Source organism: Hibiscus syriacus, unplaced genomic scaffold (genome assembly GCF_006381635.1).
Source record: "Hibiscus syriacus cultivar Baekdansim isolate YM2019G1 unplaced genomic scaffold, ASM638163v2 tig00113724_pilon, whole genome shotgun sequence".
In the NCBI taxonomy this organism is placed as follows: Eukaryota; Viridiplantae; Streptophyta; class Magnoliopsida; order Malvales; family Malvaceae; genus Hibiscus; species Hibiscus syriacus.
Window position 1 is genome coordinate 603,395 of NW_024063470.1, and position 19,452 is coordinate 622,846.

At 34.6% G+C, this 19,452-nt stretch overlaps 2 protein-coding genes across 2 annotated transcripts; both read left to right on the plus strand.

Moving 5' to 3' along the window:
* The first annotated feature begins 2,052 nt into the window (after positions 1-2,052).
* LOC120187210 (pentatricopeptide repeat-containing protein At5g50390, chloroplastic-like) lies at positions 2,053-4,630 on the plus strand. Its single transcript, XM_039190984.1, has one exon. The coding sequence runs from the start codon at positions 2,350-2,352 to the stop codon at positions 4,459-4,461; it is 2,112 nt and encodes a 703-aa protein (XP_039046915.1). The 5' UTR covers positions 2,053-2,349; the 3' UTR covers positions 4,462-4,630.
* A 12,114-nt stretch (positions 4,631-16,744) lies between these two features.
* LOC120187315 (exocyst complex component EXO70B1-like) lies at positions 16,745-19,139 on the plus strand. The gene has a single exon (XM_039191054.1). The coding sequence runs from the start codon at positions 16,973-16,975 to the stop codon at positions 18,926-18,928; it is 1,956 nt and encodes a 651-aa protein (XP_039046985.1). The 5' UTR covers positions 16,745-16,972; the 3' UTR covers positions 18,929-19,139.
* The last annotated feature ends 313 nt before the right edge of the window (positions 19,140-19,452 follow it).

The following is a 19,452-nucleotide window of genomic DNA, read 5'->3' on the forward strand; positions in this document are numbered from 1 at the left end:
CTGGCTCTTATTAAAAATATTATTCTTTCGTTTTGATCGCTCTCGAAATGCCAACTGGTTCGACATTTGCATTCTTCTTAACAGTCTCCTTATCTCATGGCATTTCCCTTTTGCTTTTCCTTTCTCTTAAATCCTACACATCACCAGACAAACACCTTCCCCATAAAGCAACACTGGTTACAAAATAAAATGTCGCGGCAAACAAAATTTCACCACATGCAACTATATGCTCCTAAATGCATCTATATGATCCTATATGAGCTCTAAGACAGTCAATAACTTAAGTGAAAAGGTCTCAAATATGACCCTTTTACGGAGTTATCAAATTCTACGAAAATTTGTCAAGGACCAGTGCTAAAATCTATCGAACAATATTGAATGATAGATCAGAGGGGTCTATTGATGTTTGATTAACCTAAATTTTAGATTGTAGATCTATCTTAGTCTGAAGAATGTTTTTGTAAAAAATTAGCCCCAAATTTATTTGTTTGCAATTTTTTTAAAAAATAAAAAAAATAAAAAAATAAATCCCTGTGTGGTCTCTCTCCCTCTTATCCTTCCATATCTGATAGTAGCGAAGGGTCACCATCGGTTAAGTTTTGTTTAAAACAGGATGAAGAACTTAATGGTGACGACCATGTAACGTATAGACAACTAGGGTCGTTGAAATCATCGAAAAATAGCAAAGGAAAATCTAGAAATTTGATGACCATTCGAGACGCTTTTCACAACGATCTATGCAGTTTCATAGTGGATGGGGGATTGGGTTTTGGTCGTGATGGCGAGACAGTTTTGATGGTCTCAACTGTGACAACCATATATCGACGGTGGTCAATCAACAATGAAGGAAATAAATTTTGGAGTTTTTTAGGTTGTTTTAAACTATAATATTAAGTTTAAAAAAAACTAAAATATTTTTTGAAATTTTATGTGTGATACATATTAAATAATGGTCAAATTTAATGATCGTTATGGTCCAGACACCTAAAAGTGTAAAGTTGAAAACGTTAGACACTTATTTTTATTAAAAAACTCTTTAAACACCGAAAGTTAATTTGAGGTATAATTTCTTTTTCTATGATTTGATTCAGACTGATTTCTACCGTATTCTCCATAAAATTGTTCATGGTCTTTTTTTCGTTCTAGAGATTGATTTATTAGCTTAACCTTTCTTCTTCATTCAAGAAAGAAAATGGCATAATGACTAGAGTTTAGCGAGATGTTTTCATATGATTTGATTCCAACTTATTTTTATCGTATTCTTCATAAAATTGTTCATGGTCTTTTTTTTCGTTCTAGAGATTGATTTGTTAGCTTAACCTTTCTTCTTCATTCAAGAAAGAAAATGTTATAATGACGAGAGTTTAGTGAGATGTTCTAGTCATGGATGAACCTAAACAGGGGCGGTAGGGTAGTCGCCCTCTTAAAAATTTAAAATTATCATATATTTAAAATTTATTTTATTTATTTTTATTAAGAATTTATTATTATCTCCTTAAATTTTTTAAGTTTAAATTCGTCCTTCTAATATAATATACTGTGTCTATCTCTGATTCTAGTGTTTCTCACTAGTCTTATTTTAGATAAGTAGGAGTATTAATTTGTCTCTTGTAACATAAATAACAAAATAAAATTTCATGAAAAAACAAACTAAAATATGAATTCATCAAATGGATTGAAGGTTAAAAAAACATCGCCATTTTAGATATTTTAAGTTTGAATAATATATCTGTAAGATATATGAACATTATCAATAAATTAAATTTTTTAAATAAATATTATTTTATAATCATCTTGTATTATTAAAACAAACAAAAACAAATAAATAGAATGTAATTTCAATTAAGGATAATCTTCAACTATATCACTGAAGACTCGACGCGAGTATCACAGTGCATGTAATTCAAAATGATATCTTTTACAAATTCAGCTTTCAAAAAAAATTAGAGAAACACTTTCTAATAATATTTTAAAAATTAATATCAAACTAAACCCAATCACCGTCCATGTAATTCAAAATGATTTGTTTTATACAAATAATTTCTGATATGATCCGACTAAAACGCAATGTGGTTTGAGTTTTTTTTTTAATTCTCCTTCTTCCAAATATCTGGCAAAGGTAGTTGGCAAGTAGTCGGCAAATGCTGAATTTAACAGTAAAATAATGGCGGATCTCTCGATGCTGAGAGTTGTTCAAAACCCAATTGTTTTTTGATTTCTTTCTTTCTTTATAAGAACATGGAACCAACTCAACCGAACAAATCTCTCCCTTTTAGCAACAAGAAAGCTTCATCTCCAAAGTTCTAATCTTCCCAAAAGGTACTTTTTATTTATCTTCAAATTTCAAGCATGGAAGTCTCACTTGCTCGTTACCAATCCATTTCATTCGATCAAATACGGAATAATTGTCGTTTTCCTTCATCAGTCCACAATGTATTCACAACAAAACCTTTCTTTTCCGGCTATTGTTTTCGATTCAGTAGGAGAAAATGGGGCAGCTCATTTGATACAATTAAGTGTTTTTCTCTCGAGCAAGGGCTGCAGCCGCGGCGGCCCAAGCCAAAACCTCCTAGGAATACTAACCCTGAGTTGAAAGAAACGGAGGAGACTCAGATTAAAAGACCCAGTGTTGGGCTTTGTAGTCAGATAGAGAAGTTGGCTTTGTGTAATAGGTATAGGGAAGCACTTGAATTGTTTGAGATTTTGGAACTTGAAGGTGGTTTTGATGTTGGTTCAAGCACATATGATGCATTAGTGAGTGCTTGTATTGGGTTGGGATCCGTTCGAGCAGTAAAGAGGGTCTTTAATTACATGGTGAGTAATGGGTTTGAGCCAGACCAGTATATGAGCAACAGGATGTTGCATGTGCATGTGAAATGCGGGATGATGATCGACGCACGTAATATGTTCGATGAAATGCCGGAGAAGAATTTGGTTTCGTGGAATACCATCATTGCTGGGCTGTTCGATAGTGGGGATTACTTGGAGTCATTTAGATTGTTTCTACTTATGTGGGAGGAGTTCTCTGATTGTGGATCTCGAACTTTCGCAACGATGATCCGGGCATCCGCAGGGTTGGAACTCATTTCGGTAGGAAAGCAGTTACATTCGTGTGCGGTCAAGATTGGTGTAGGTGAAGATATCTTTGTGTCTTGTGCCCTGATTGACATGTATAGTAATTGTGGCAGCATTGAAGACGCTCAATGGGTTTTCGATGACATGCCGGAGAAGACTACCGTGGGATGGAATTCAATTATAGCAGGTTATGCTCTTCATGGTTATAGTGAGGAAGCGCTGAGTATGTTTTATGAGATGCAAGATTCTGGTGTTAAAATGGACCATTTCACGTTTTCGATGATTATCAGAATTTGTTCGAGGTTAGCTTCAGTTGAATATGCTAAGCAAGCTCATGCAGGTCTGATTCGTTACGGTTTCGGGTCAGAAATAGTGGCCAGCACTGCTCTTGTGGACTTTTATAGCAAATGGGGGAGAATAGAAGATGCTAAACACGTTTTCGACAGGATGCCTCGCAAGAATACAATATCTTGGAATGCTGTCATTGCTGGATATGGTAATCATGGTCGTGGAGCTGAGGCTGTGGAATTGTTTGAGCAAATGCTTCGAGAAAAAATGAGACCTAACCATGTTACTTTTCTTGCTGTGTTATCTGCTTGTAGCTACTCGAGATTATCTGAACGCGGTTGGGAAATTTTTCAGTCCATGGGCAGAGATCACAAGATCAAGCCCCGTGCAATGCATTATGCATGCATGATCGAGTTATTAGGTCAAGAGGGACTTTTAGATGAGGCCTTTGCATTGATAAGAGCTGTTCCCTTCCAGCCTACGGCAAATATGTGGGCTGCACTGTTAACTGCTAGTCGTGTCAATGGGAATTTGGAGCTAGGGAAATTCGCAGCCGAGAACTTGTATGGAATGGAACCTGAAAAGCTTAGTAATTATGTTGTTCTTATGAATATCTACAACCGATCGGGCAGGTTAAAGGAATCAGCCGCTGTGTTGCAGACATTGAGAAGAAAGGGCTTACGGATGCTTCCCGTCTGCAGTTGGATTGAAGTTAATAAACGATCGCATGTTTTCCTCTCCGGAGACAAATCCCATGTCCACACAGATGAGATTTACCGGAAGGTTGATAGCTTGATTCACCAAATTTCAAAGTGTGGTTATGTTCCGGAGGAAAAAACTTTGCTTCCGGATGTCGATGAACAGGAACAGCGTGAATTGTTGTACCACAGTGAGAAATTAGCAGTAGCTTTTGGTCTGTTAAATACCATGAATAGATCATCACCTCTGCAAATCGTGCAGAGCCATCGAATATGCAACGACTGCCACAATGCTATTAAGTTGATAGCTCTGGTTACTCGACGGGAAATCATTGTGAGGGATGCTAGTAGATTTCACTACTTCAGACATGGGAGCTGTTCGTGTGGTGATTATTGGTGATGCTAAAACTTATCATCCAAGGCTCTAGAATTTTTGTCACTTTGATATTTTGTGTTGTATGGTAGTTAGTTTATTATTTCCCCGTCACCCATTTTCCCTCTTTTATTACAGATACTGTAATTCCACATGCAAGAGATGTAATTTTCAAGTTCATTAATTGAAAATCAATTCTTTTTTGTGCAAGAAACTCTTAATGCCTCCAAGTTCAAGCTGTTGCATCCTTCTTCATTTCACTCTCATTCGGAGGCATCTTTTTTTGTCATTTTCATGAATATTCCATCTTCTACGTTGAATGATGCAGCTGTTGAAGGTAGGACTCAAGTCAACATCATCAATGCTGGAAGAAGTTAGATATTTACCTACTCGTGCTTTGCGGATGATCTCATGGTTTTTACAAGAGGATCAAAGGATACAATAAAAGTAAGTTTCTTTAGTTTTTCTGGTTTGAATCAAAATCGAATCTTCGAATTTGGCTCCGAATATCCATGGAGGAGTTGCAGGAGATCCAATAAAGTTACTAGTTCCGAGCTTTTGGAAAGAGAGATTATTTTGACATTGCAAATATCATGAGGATGTTTGGCTCTTCTAAATTTCGTTATTTAGTTTTTCTTAGAGACCATCATAGCATAGATGGAATTCATTTTTCATAAAAAATTAGAGACGTATTCAAAAATATTTTTAAGAATAAAAACAAATATATTAATAATTTGAAATTTTCATATAAGATGATCACAATTAAAAAATTATGATAAATATAATTAATAAAAATTAATAATTATCTAAAAAAGAATTTAAATTTTAGAGTTAACACTTATTTGATCATTGATAATTTAATCTATTGATTAATTAATATAAATTAAATATTAAAAAATTTATTATGGAACGATTAATTGATATCGGAATGAAGTAATGGCAAAGATGAAACATCAATTTCAGAGATTAGGTAGGGTGTTAGTTTGGTTCAAAACGGAAACGGTATTAAGATAATTGCATTACGCTAAAGGATGACGAAATTCCATCTGCCAATCAATCTTGGCGTAGACTATGCTTTTGTCACACAACTTTGTTTTCATTTTTATTTTAATCATTTACTTTTATAAACATTTCAAATTTACAATCAAACTTTCAAATTTACATTTTTTGTCACTTCCATTAAGAGTTTAACGCGGTTTGAATTTTTTAGATAAAATTATGAACATGAAATATTCCTTTTAAACGAAGGAAGAAGTCGAGAAAAGAGAGAAAATAATATACATCAGTTTAAATATGATCGGATGATGAAAATATCATATCAAATCAAGATAACATCAAATCTTTTTTAATTAAGAAAAGCAATCAATTAATTAACTTACAACATGAGGACAAAGGATATTTCTATCTAAAAATAATTGAATATAACTTGACAACGATTCATAAATTGATAGATTGTCATGATAAGAGTCAAGAGGTTTGACAGGATCATTCGTAAGTATGTCATCTTCTTATGGTATTCGATAGAAGTCTGTCACCCATGCTTGTTGACGAATAGCATGAATGACTCGAACTAAAGAAAGTGAACTAGAGCATGCATGCGAGTCTTGCATGAGCTTATATGCCTCCTTTCAATCGGTTTGAATAGTACGCATTTTAAAGCCATAGGACTAGGCTATTGAGTTTTTTTTATTCCAAACAAAAAAAAAATCAAACTAATAATAAATAAGGAGAAAAGATGACTATTATAATATCAACTATGTCGTAAAAGTTGATTGATGACGATCGAACGATAATAAAAAAGATATTATTCATAGGAAGAATACATTAATATTATGTCAACTTCATAAATAACACTACCAAAACAATATTTTCATGGTACAGTTACGCAACTAACTGTTTAGGTTACAAAATAAAATAAAATTTGAAAATTGAGTGGTAAAATTGAAAGATTTTAAAGTGGAATGACCAAAACATAAACATAGTAAACATTTGAGTGATTAAATAGATAGTTTGCTCTTAATTTTATATCTATCTCAAAGATTTTTTAAGGCAGGTGGTTGAACTGATATTTTTTGGGGAATATTTGTTAGGATTAGGGATGACACTTTAAAACCTATTTTAGGATTAAAATTTAAGAGACTTGAATAAATTTATTTTTTTTATTTTTAATCGGAAAATAATCACAACACACACTATTTTTTACAGTTAATAATCACAAGAAATAAAAAAATTAAATGAAAAAAGTAATGATATGAGAATTTCAGGGTAAAAATGCATGTACTTGGATTTAAATGCAGTAGTAAATCAAATATATAAAATCCCTAATTTCAAAATTTATTACTAATTATTATCAATCATTTTCGGTCACTATCTCCATCACCGAACAATCATTCACTCACCGAACAATCATTCACTCGATAACGTTCATGACCGACCATCATTATTATCATTACCTGAAACTTTCATCCCTGCAACTTTCTACTATCCTTAATTCTAATTAATAACCATCACCGCCGAATACCGTAATCAACCGCAATAAAGATTCGTGTTCACACCTAAAATCAAATCCATGAAATCCATATATATAGGTGGATCTATCCCATGCTAAACGTCTATAGCACCATGATCTACTAGGGGTGTGCAAAATTACCCGACCCGGTTGACCCGACCCGCCGACCCGCCTCTAAAAAAACCGGGTAATTCTCTAAAAAAATTACCCAGCCGGGTCGGGTACCCGGCCCGACATTTTTCGGGTCAGGACCGGGTCACAAAATCTAGTTTTTCCGGGTACCCGGTTACCCGAGTACCCGGTTAGTTCTTTTTTTTTATATATAATTATATAAAATATAATGAATTATTTATATTATGGATTATTATATTTTGTATTTCGAACTTTTAAATTTTATGTTCGGATATTAGTGTATGTAATTCGAAGTTTCAAATATTTAAATTTGTGTATATATTTTTTTAAATTAATAATTTGAAAATAAAAAAATTAAAAACCGGGGTATCGGGTACCCGATTCCCGGGTATCCGCAAAATCCGGGTACCTGATTACCGGGTACCCGTAACATCCGGGTCGGGACACGAGCCGAGAAATCGTCGACCCGAAAGTTCCAGTACCCGAAAATCGGGTACCCGGATTTGCACACCCCTATGATCTACCATATACCCCACCATGGTGAACCTAATGGGACACAACTCCATTAACCTGTAATTAACCATAAATCAATATATACCAACCTCATAAGTATTCTATATTAATAACCCACTATACGAATAGTAGCAGTTATAATATATGAGTCAACTATGACCTTTGACTGCATTTCAAAATTTCAATAATGTAACGTGCATATATATATATATTTAAAAATAGTAACGGGATTGGATAAAGTGGTAAGCAATTTGATATCGTTTAAGTAAGATTTCAAGTTTGAGTCTTTATGTATGTAGAAAATCTCTATTGGGGGACTCACTCATCAAAATCAAGTGTGTAACATGGATCGATCCGAATTAATCAAACAAAACCTTAAAATCAAGATGACAACAGCAAAATCTTCTAAAAGAATATTTGAATTATAGGAGCCTGCAAAGGTTTACATATTTAATGGTATATATTACAAAAAAAAATCAAATTTACCTTACACATAAAAATTGGTTAATAAATTATTCCTTTTAAGTCAAAAGCCTGAACCAACACGTGATTGACAAATAAAAAATAAGAACGGAGTTGGAATATGATAAGATAAATTATTTAATTTTAAAATAAACAAGATATTTAAATATATTTTAAAATTGAAGGGTCCTAAAACATAATTAAACCAAAAAAACTGAAACTCGAAATTTTATTTTAAAACTAAACTGTTCTAAAATATAATTAAATCAACGAATTTGAGAACGGAAATGATTTAATTATAATGCTTGTAAAAATGTCAGAAACTTAAAACCAGTTAAACTATCAATGTTTGGGGAGAGGGTAATTGCCCCTCCCACCTTCCACATAGTTCGTCCCTACATATTCACCAAAAGTATACGTAGGATGATCCAGGGTTTGAAGATAATTAATTTTAGAAAATTTCAAATTTTTATATATTTTATATAATTTTTTTTATTAATAATTCATTCTTTTAATTACTTTTAGTTAAATTATCTGAACATTGCTTTTCTTAACTTTGTCATATTGTAACACCACAATGTTATATTTTAAATATTTTTATTTTTAAAATTAGTTTAATATATATTTTAAGTTTGGAGAGATGATTGTATAAACTTACAAAAGAAAAATTAAGGTTATTTACATCATCTTTAAAAAAATAACGGTTAAGTAGTTTAAACAAATATAATTTAAAAATTCAATGATGAAATTTATAAATTTATAGTTTAGAAATTAAATGTCAAAAGTTGAATGACTAAATAGATAGTTCATCCTAAATAAATATCCTAATTATCGTGCCATAGAAAAATTCCTTCGCTAAATTTTTTGAATAATGCAATTAAAAAAAATATTTGCTCGAATAATGCACTTGAGAGATTATTTCGTGAAATAGGGTGAATGTTACAGTGAATCCCGAAGACGCAACCCGAACCCCTTGAAGACGCATTGGAGTCCATGCGTCTTACCCTGCTCCCCTCGAAGACGCATGGCAATCCATGCGTCTTCCTCGTGCATGCAACGTCCACCACCAGCCCCACCGTCCACCACCAGCCCCACCGCCCACTGCTTAGTTCCACTTGAAGACGCATGGATTGTCATGCGTCTTTCCCCATACGACACCCTTCGTTTTCCTTACGTTGCATGGGCGTCATGCATGGACGCCCAAAGATGCATTGGCGCTCATCCGTAATACACTCATTCCCCATTGCCATGCATGCAACCTCGAAGACGCGCAACGGTGAACACCTAACGTAAACCCTGCATGAGAACCCCTCGAAGACGCATGGCTTTCCATGCGTTTTCCTCTATGCATGCTCGTGGCCCCCTTCATGGTAATTGGCGTCATACGCCCGTGAGGCCTCTACATGCATGGCTGCAGTAGCAGAGTACGAGGATAGAGGACATGGGGAGGGGGTCGGTTCCTACGAAAGTGCGTCTCCTGGGTCCCCTGGTGTGGCCGACAAAGTTGCATGGCATGCCAGTGACGTAGGTGCAGTAGGTAGCTGACATTTAAATGATAAAAGTGTAACCCATACTCCTATCATATCCTAACCTATACCCTGTAAGAACAAGTTGAACATTAAAAAAAATTCTTTCTACAAGGAGCAAAAGCAATTGCAATTCAGAAAATTGATACAGGGAGCAGATGTAATTATAAAGGAGATTAACAGATGGAGCATTTCAGAAAATTTGGTGTGTTTTTTATTTCGTTATTCTAATTTGAGTATGTTTTGTATGGTAAATTGGTTTAAATTTATGTTATTTTGTCCGAAATTAGTCTAATAGTTTGTTAATTTTTTTTGGAAGAACGAAGGTGAACTAAGTTTGAAGAAATTTTATTTGAGGTATTTTATTATTATTTTTAAATATTTTTTAATGTTACAATTGTTGTTATATTTATTTTTATAGTGTTGTTATATATATTAGATTTTATTCTAAATACAAATTTTGATGTTGTGGAGAAAATGAGCTACAACCTTTTTCACGATTGTCCATTATAATGGACATATTATGGAAAATGAGGTCAGGGTTGTTTTCTGGTCTGAAAGACCTATAAATATGATGTTCAAAAGGGACATCACATTTGTAGAAATGAATCAGAGGATAGAAAGGAAAATCTGAGCTACAGTTGATGCTTTGAAGTATAGGTTCATGGTATGTCACAATCCAGTTAGATATGCCGCAGTACCAGTTGAAAAAGATGATGGTATTGGAACCATGATTGGATTACATGAGCTAACAAATATTTCAGTTATTGAGTTATTTGTTAATGTGCGTAACATATATGATATTCATAGGTCATCAAGAAATGTGGCTGGAAATTCATCTCAAATGGTTTTCGGAAGTAAGTTTGAGGACCCAATATACATATTGATTAACAATTTTATGGTGCTATTGGAAAGTGAAAATGAAGTCGGTGGAACATCCGCAGTAGCAGAGTACGAGGAGAGAAACATATATAACTCGGAATTGATTTTTGATATTGATGCTGAAAATCGATGGGGAGAAATTCATGATGATTCCAGCGAAGATGAAGAAATTGAGGAACCCGTTTTAGCCGATGATGATAGTTTTGGTTGTGGTGGTGCACCTAACCTGGTCACTGATGAAGTTCCGACACTATATCAACCTACTCCTCACATGTATGAGATCGATTATGATGCGATGAGTGCACCCAAATTCCCATACATGCCACATATACCTCCAAACTATATAGCTAAATCATTCAAAAATTCTGGTGAATTTTCGGTTGGGATGTAATTCAGAGGAAAAGATGAAGCTACGCTGGCGATTAAAGAGTATTGCATAAAAGGCCATGTTGATGTCCATATTGTAGAGTCCAACCAAAAAACCATATATGCGAAGTGTGTTAAATATGACCCAGAGAGCAAGTGGAAGATCAGAGTGTTCAAAATTCAAAGGCACGATGCTTGGGTCATCACAAGGTACAATGATCCTCACACATGTTTGCGAAACTCAATCGAATAAGACCACCGAATATTGGACTCTGATATAATATGTGATTACGTGAAGGTGTTGGTTGAGAAAGATCTAAGAATCCCTTGTTCAATGTTAGTTGTATCTATTCGAAGCCAATTTGGATACCAAGTAAAATATGACAAGGTTTGGAATGCAAAAATAAAGGTAATGAAGATGACATATGGAGATTGAGATACATCGTACAATGAGCTATCACATTTGTTACAAGCAATTCATACCGGGAACCATAATGAAGTCTCAAACCATGCATGCATATGACGAAGAATGTTAACTTGTTCCAGGGAAGATAATATTTCATAGACTCTTTTGGGCATTCAAGTCATACATAGAAGGATTTCCATTTTGCAAACGTATGGTTCAAGTAGATGGTACGTGGTTGTATTATCAATATAAACATGTATTATTAATGGCAGTTGCATAAGATGGTGAACGAAATATCTTTCCAATTGCATTCGTCATTGTTGAAGGAGAGACAACAAAGGCATGGGATCTTTTTGACCAATCTACGTAAATATGTCATTCGAGAAGATGGGGTTTGCTTGATATTCGATTGAGGAATAGGTATTTTGGCGCCAATTGAACGACTAGGAAGTCGTTGGATATCTCCGCATGCAAATCCTACATTTTGCATCCGCCATATTGGTAAGAATAGTATCGATTAGTTTCATAATGCCTGCATTCGTAGAGAGATAGTAAGCATGAGTAAGTTTTATTTTCAACATGTATGTATTAATTTATGTGGTTTTTTAATTGAGCTTTAACACAATATATATATATTATGAAACAAGATACGAACTACGACGACCAAATTTTGATAAGAGATTGGAGAATTTAAAGATATTTTATGATGATTAGCATGTATGGAAGTGAGCTTCGAAAATATCGCGAGAAAAATGGTCGCAAGCATACGATGAGGGTTGGCGATACGGAAACATGACCACAAACCTTGCTGAGGCCATAAATTCAGTACTAAAAAGTACATGTCATCTACTAATAGCTAGTGTGGTGAAGAAGACATACTTTAGGTTGGCTAAGGTTTGGTCCAATAATGGCAAAGAGATTGAGTGTCTCAAAAATAGAGGTTAAACTTGGGCTCATACAGTGGTGAAAGCAATGGAATCAAATGAGCGATTGGTAACCTCAATGCTTGTTCATAATTTCGACCGAGTTGATCATACTTTTGTTGTGTCATGCATACGTCGTAACGAAGGAAGAGAAGGCCAAACATTTAGAGTTGATTTATGACTTAAATGGTGTGATTGTGGTTGCTTTCAGGCATGGAGTTATCTATGTGTCATGCAGTCGTTGCATGTATGTATGATGGTGCAAGCGCATACAGTTATGTTGATGAGTGCTTTCACCTATATAGGATATTAAATGTCGACAGCTATGCGTTCAAACATATCCCAAATGAATCATATTGACCGAAAAAGGATCATGACGAATGTCTGCCAAATCCAATACTTCGTAGAAGTCCAAAGGGTCGACCTGAGTCCAGTCGTATTCATATCGATATGTATTTTCATACTAGAGAGAGGGGTCAACCAAAGATATGCGGATTATGTAGGGGTGAAAATCATTCAAAAAGAAATGTCCTAATCTACCAAGATATATGCTTTATAAGTAGTAATCATATATGTATTTCTATGTATGTATATATTTAAATTTTTTATAATAATTAACTTGATTTTATAATAATTTATGCATAATAATTATCTTTATTTTTTTTTAATAATTTATGTATATATTTGATTTTATAATAATTAACTTAATTGACTTAATTTTATAATAATTTATGCAAAAAATTAACTTTATTTTGTAATATTCTTATCTTAAATTATTAAAATTTTGAATTTATGTTAAAAAATTTCAAAAAATATTTACTAATGTTTACAAAATAAAATACTAGCATAATTTAAATATTTAATTTTAACATATAATAACATTTTATTTATTATTACTTTTTAAACAAATAATAATTGAGTTTATAATTGTTGTCGATGTCGGGGTGTTGTCTAGTGAAAATGTCAAGGCGAACGTCTATGGCGTTGTGGTCGTTGCTGTTTCTCAAGACTATGATACTCATCCTCCTCATTCATTTGGGGCATATCAGCTGGTCTTGTAAATATATACCCACCACTATGCTCTCCCATTCCACTAGTTTGTTGTTCTATCCCTCATGGAAACGTAGACTGACAAATAGTGATATTTGACATCATAGATGTCATTTGGTCAAAGTCATACGTCGATTCAAACATGAGAGAGTAGTTGGGTGCATGAGGAGACATCAACTCCAGTATGTATGCCGTAACAGAAGAATCATCATACAACTCTATTGTTTCTGCTTCATATTATTGAGATGAGCTCCCAATTTCACTCCATTAAATTTCTCGGCTCTACCAAATTTTCTCTTATATTTTTTAAACTGTTGCCTTTCTCCCAACGTCGTCAGGTACGACTTTCCATGCTCGCAATAATATTGAAGGTAAGTCGAAGTTTCAAAATTAAATTCACCATCTTCCATTGGAGCAATAGGTGGCACATATGAATCTTTATTGTTCCAATCATTAAATTGGTTCGCGTGCTTCACAACCCAATTCAAGTTGTGCTTACCTAGTCCATCTAATTTGTGCAAGTGGTAATGATCCCATGAAATGGGTGAAATAGGTTGGTGGCACTTGAACTGCCTCAACACTCGATCCGCAAACAATATCTCAACAACAACAAAATGAATCAATGGTGTAATAGCAGCCCAAGTTTCATAACCCAACAAAACCCGAGGCAGTACACACGCTAAAACTTCTTACTCCAGGTACGGTATCCAAACAAACTATAAAATTAATATTTACGAAAATTAATTCATTACTCAAAATTATAAAATTATAAATAAAGAAATAAATATAAATAAATAATTAAAGTTAAATAAATTAATTTAAATTAAATTAAATACTATATTATATTATATTATATTATATTATATATTATATTATATTATATTATATTATATTATATTATATTATATTATATTATATATATTATATATATTATTATATTATATTATATTATATTATATTATATTATATTATATTATATTATATATATTATATTATATTATATTATATTATATTATATTATATTATATTATATTATATTATATTATATTATATTATATATATACATTTTTTTGCTATAAATCAAAATACTCGTTCTTTCTATTTTATGCCCCCATCTGTAAATCAAAAAAATATTTGTTACTTCTTTTTAATCATGATAAATAAATTCTAATTAAGAATTTAAATTAAAATACATAAATGAAATATTACCTCCCAGCAAGAGGAAAGTCAATTTATGTTCGACTAATCGGTGTTAAAAATAGAAGTCTGTGCCAAGCCCAAGATTGTAGCAACATCAGACATCCACTGATTTCTGCGGTATTAATATTCTTGACGATTACTGACGCCTTACACATCTCACGGTACAAGAACGCCAATATCGCAGATCCCCAACTGTACTGACGCGTATTCTCAAAATTTCTCAAAAACGGGAGATATTGCGTGTAAACCAGATTACTAGATTTATCCGACATCAAAACTCCCCCAATCAACTGTAAGATATATGCTCGAGTTGTATATACAATTTCTTCTTTGATACTATTTTCTTGGAGTTTAAATTGATTCTCCAACCACGACAACCTTAAACGCCACCCTTTTAAATCTGGGCTTAATGCCGTCTGCCCAAGAAACTCATTGCAAAGTGTTTCCACGTTATTATAATCATTTCTCATCACCACCGACATCCCATTTGTTGGAACCCCAAGTTGTAAGGCCACATGTTCTAGGGTTATTGTGCATTCTCTGCAAGACAAATGAAATGTATGTGTTTATAGCCTCCAACGTTCAATCAATGCACTTACAAACCCATGACCAACTTATACTCCTGAACAAATGTAACATAATGAAATCTAGCCTCTTCCAGGTTATCTTCAATTAAAGGGTGTGAGGTAGCGAAAATATTAATCCGATGACGAAAGACTCACTGCTCGTTTTCCTACAATTATAATATTCATGAAATTAATATCAATTAATCACTAAAATAAACATTAATATTTTTAATATTTAATAAACAATTATAATATTTTATTAAATAATAATAACACCATCGCTCTCAAATGGCTAGAAATATGTTGAGCTTCAAGATGAAATAGTTGATTTTGTTATGCCATTTCAACGAATCTATACAACAAAATTTAATAACATTAATAATTTAATAACACATAAAGCTACTACTTCTTGGAGGGAAATACTGAATAAAAAAACAAATACTACTAACTACATCTAAGTATTCAACACAAATAAGAAACAGATACAACTAATTAAAATGAATTGATTTACTAGATTAAATGTTCAATAATGACAATATTATAACGATTTCAATTTAAATATTACATTTAATATAAAAATTAATTTAATCTAAAAATAATCTACTAAGTAACTAATTTAATTTAAACAAGTAAAAATTCGTTAAAAACAACAATAAGAACAAAAAATTACCTTGTTTGAATCTTCTTCTTTAAACCTAACCTATTATATATTCTTTTTTAAATTCAAGATAGTTTATTTTTTTAAACTAAATTTCATTCGAACTCAACAATATTAATTAATTAATCACTTTAATAAATCGAACAAATTAAAATTTATCGTCTATATTATTCATATTATTTTATAAATAATATAGATTTTAAAAACAAAATTAACTAACCGGGTTAAATTTGTCGATAATGAATCACGAACCGATTCTCTTCTTATTTCTTTTTCCTTCCTCTTTTTCTCTTCTTTCTTCTCCTTTTCTTTCTTTCACTCCAGGTCTAACCCTCCCTCCCTACACCTCATATATATATTTAAAATCTAACCCTAATGCCTCCAACCACAACCACAACCGTCCAACTCTACTCCCACCATTATTGATCCATTATTGCTGCAATACTTGCAACATTATTGATGACATGCATGCATGTAGATTCATATGGCATTACGCGCCATTATTGTTGCCATGTATGTAGAGGATTCACGGACGTATGACGCCTGCAAGGGGCCACGAGCCTTGTATGCAAGGGGAAGACGCATGACAATCCATGTGTCTTCGATGACTTTGTCTGGACTCGACAGTGACCGCGTCACGAGTGTTGCGTGTAGGGGGCCACGAGTGTTGCATGCAAGGGGAAGACGCATGGCAATCTATGCGTCTTTGAGGCGTTTGTCGGCACTGGCCGGTGGTCTATGGGGCTAATGGTGGGCGTAGTATGCACAGAGAAAATGCATGCGTATTCGAGGGGAGCAGGTAAGGCATATATACTCCAATACGTCTTCCAGGGGAGCAGGTAAGGCACATAGACTCCAATACGTCTTCAAAGGGAGCATGGTAAGTCGCATGGACTGCAATACGTCTTCGAGATTCACTATAGCATTCACCCTATTCCACGAAATAATCTTTCGAATACATTATTCGAGTAAATATTTTTTTTCTAAGTGCATTATTCAAAAAAATATTAGCCAAATTCCTTCCTTACCGAAACCGTTGTGGTTTGTCTTCTTACACAATATCTAATTCTTATTCTAATGTATTCTCGGGCAAAGCGCCCATAAAAAAATCCTCCGACGTTTCGTTGCTTTCTCTTTGAACATCGTATTTCCTTTACCTACCCAAAATCTTCACTTCCCCTTGTTTCAGTAACCCAAAATCCTTGTACAACCCAAACCCTGAAAATGGTTGCTTTCACTTCATTTCAACACTAAACCACACAATCCCCAGATCGTTACTTCTTACAAAAAGGCTCAAAAAAGGAACCGGAGAATTGGTCTGAGTGAAGGGTCAAAAGCATCGACTATGGGGACGACCACGACGAACCTTGGAGTGGGCAGCGAGGACCGGGTCATGGCCACGGCTCAGCAGATCTTGAAGAGTCTCAACACTCCAAAAGAGGTTCGTGAAGACATGCTGTTGATTTTCTCGAGTTTCGATAACCGCTTGTCTAACATCACGGATTTAATCAACGAAAATGCTGATACCACCAGCGGCCGCTTTGACGCCGCCGAGAAAGTGATTCTCCGGTGGGATTTTTCCTCTTCTTCCTCCAACGCTGAGGCTTCTCGCCACCCTCTCCCTTGGGAAGACTCTCCCGATGAAGCCGCCGAGTACCTCGCGGCTGTCGATGAAATCCTTCAGTTGGTTGTTGATATGTCGATTCGGTCTGATAACAAAATAATGGACCGGGCCGAGACGGCTATTCAGATGGCTATGTCGAGGCTGGAAGACGAATTCCGGCTTATTTTGATTAGGAACACCGTCCCGCTTGATTCGGAGAGGCTTTACGGTTCCATCAGGAGGGTTTCACTTTCCTTCGCGGCAAATGAAGGGGAAATCGGTGAGGAATTCGAAAGTTTCGCAGAAGTTGATAGCGAAAGAGGGTTCTTTCACGACCGAGGACCGAGTTTTGGTGATGATTTATGTGTGGATTTGATAAACCCTGATGCTGTTGTGGAATTGAAAGAGATTGCTGAGCGGATGATCAATGCCGGGTATGAAAAAGAGTGTGTTCAAGTTTATAGCAACGTTAGGCGTGATGCTTTGGATGAGTGTTTAGTGATTCTCGGAGTTGAGAAATTAAGTATTGAGGAAGTTCAGAAGATTGAATGGAAAGCTTTGGATGAAAAGATGAAGAAATGGGTTCAGGCAGTTAAGATTACTGTTAGGGTTCTTTTGAAGGGGGAAAAGAGGCTTTGTGATCAGATTTTCAGTGGGTCGAATTCGATTAAAGAGATTTGTTTTAACGAGACCGTAAAAGGGTGTGTCATGCAGTTGTTGAATTTTGGGGAAGCAGTGGCTATTGGGAAAAGATCATCTGAGAAGCTGTTTAGGATCCTGGATATGTATGATGTGTTAGCAGATGCATTGCTTGAGTTCGAGATGATGTTCACAGATGAATATATGTGCACCGAGGCAAAGGGAGTGTTGGCTGGATTAGGGGATGCGGCAAAAGGGACGTTTTTGGAGTTTGAGAATGCTGTGAAGAATGAGGTTTCGAAGAAACCTATGCAGAATGGGGAGATTCATCCACTCACTCGTTATGTGATGAATTATGTGAAACTGCTTGTGGATTATAGCGAGACTTTGAATTCGTTATTGGAGAGTGCCGAGGATGAAGCAAACGGATTGCAGAGTGAGGATGTTGAGCTAGAGACAATGACTCCTTTTGCCAAACGGTTGCTGTTGTTAATATCCTCTTTGGAATCCAATCTCGAGGAGAAGTCAAAACTTTACGAGGATGGTACATTACTCTGTATCTTTTTAATGAATAATAATCTGTATATAGTGCAAAAGGTGAAGGATTCTGAGTTAAGAAAGCTTCTGGGAGACAATTGGGTTCGAAAGCGGCGTGGCTCGATACGCCAATATGCTACAAGTTATCTGAGGGCTTGTTGGACCAAAGCTTTATATTGTTTGAAAGATGAAGGAATTGGTGGTAGCTCGAATAATACCTCCAAGGTAGCCTTGAAGGAAAGATTTAAGAACTTCAATGCATGCTTCGAAGACATATATAGGATTCAGACAGGTTGGAAGATCCCAGATCCTCAACTTCGTGAAGAGCTTCGAATTTCTATATCGGAGAAAGTACTTCCAGCTTATCGCTCCTTCATGGGGAGGTTCGGGAGTCAGCTAGAGAGTGGAAGACATGCTGGAAAATACATCAAGTATACACCTGATGACTTGGAAAACTATCTATTGGATTTGTTTGAAGGAACGCCGCTTGTTCTTCACCATATGAGAAGAAAGAGTTCGTAGGGTACTGGACTCTCGTTACAGGTATGCTCTTTCCGCTCATCAAGGACTAATCGGAGCAAGAGTGCTACCGATATATGTATTTGATGTTTCTTTTTTCTGTTTGATGTTTAAACACAGGTTTTGTGAAAGCTACTTGTCACCCCTTTATATACTGTATCTTGTACATGTTTATAGTTTATAGTTTCGACATGTGGATTTTTCTTGTGGTTCATATATTTTATTTCTCTAATCACCATTAGCATGGCAGTATTGTTACCTCTCCATTTTGTCATCCTTCATAGACCCATTAGTATCTTTGAAAATATTGCTCACAATATTCATCAGCTCCTGGACTTCTATCTGCTGGAACAAAAGCTTCTCCTTCTGTGATCTTAATACAAGGTCTAATGGCAATGTTTATGTGTTTAGAATTGAGACCAATAAATATATTATGTTGCTAATACCTTCCGGTAAGATTTTACACGAAACTTTCTTATAACATGATGAATAACCAGTTATGTCTATCTTAAAGGAATGGCTACATC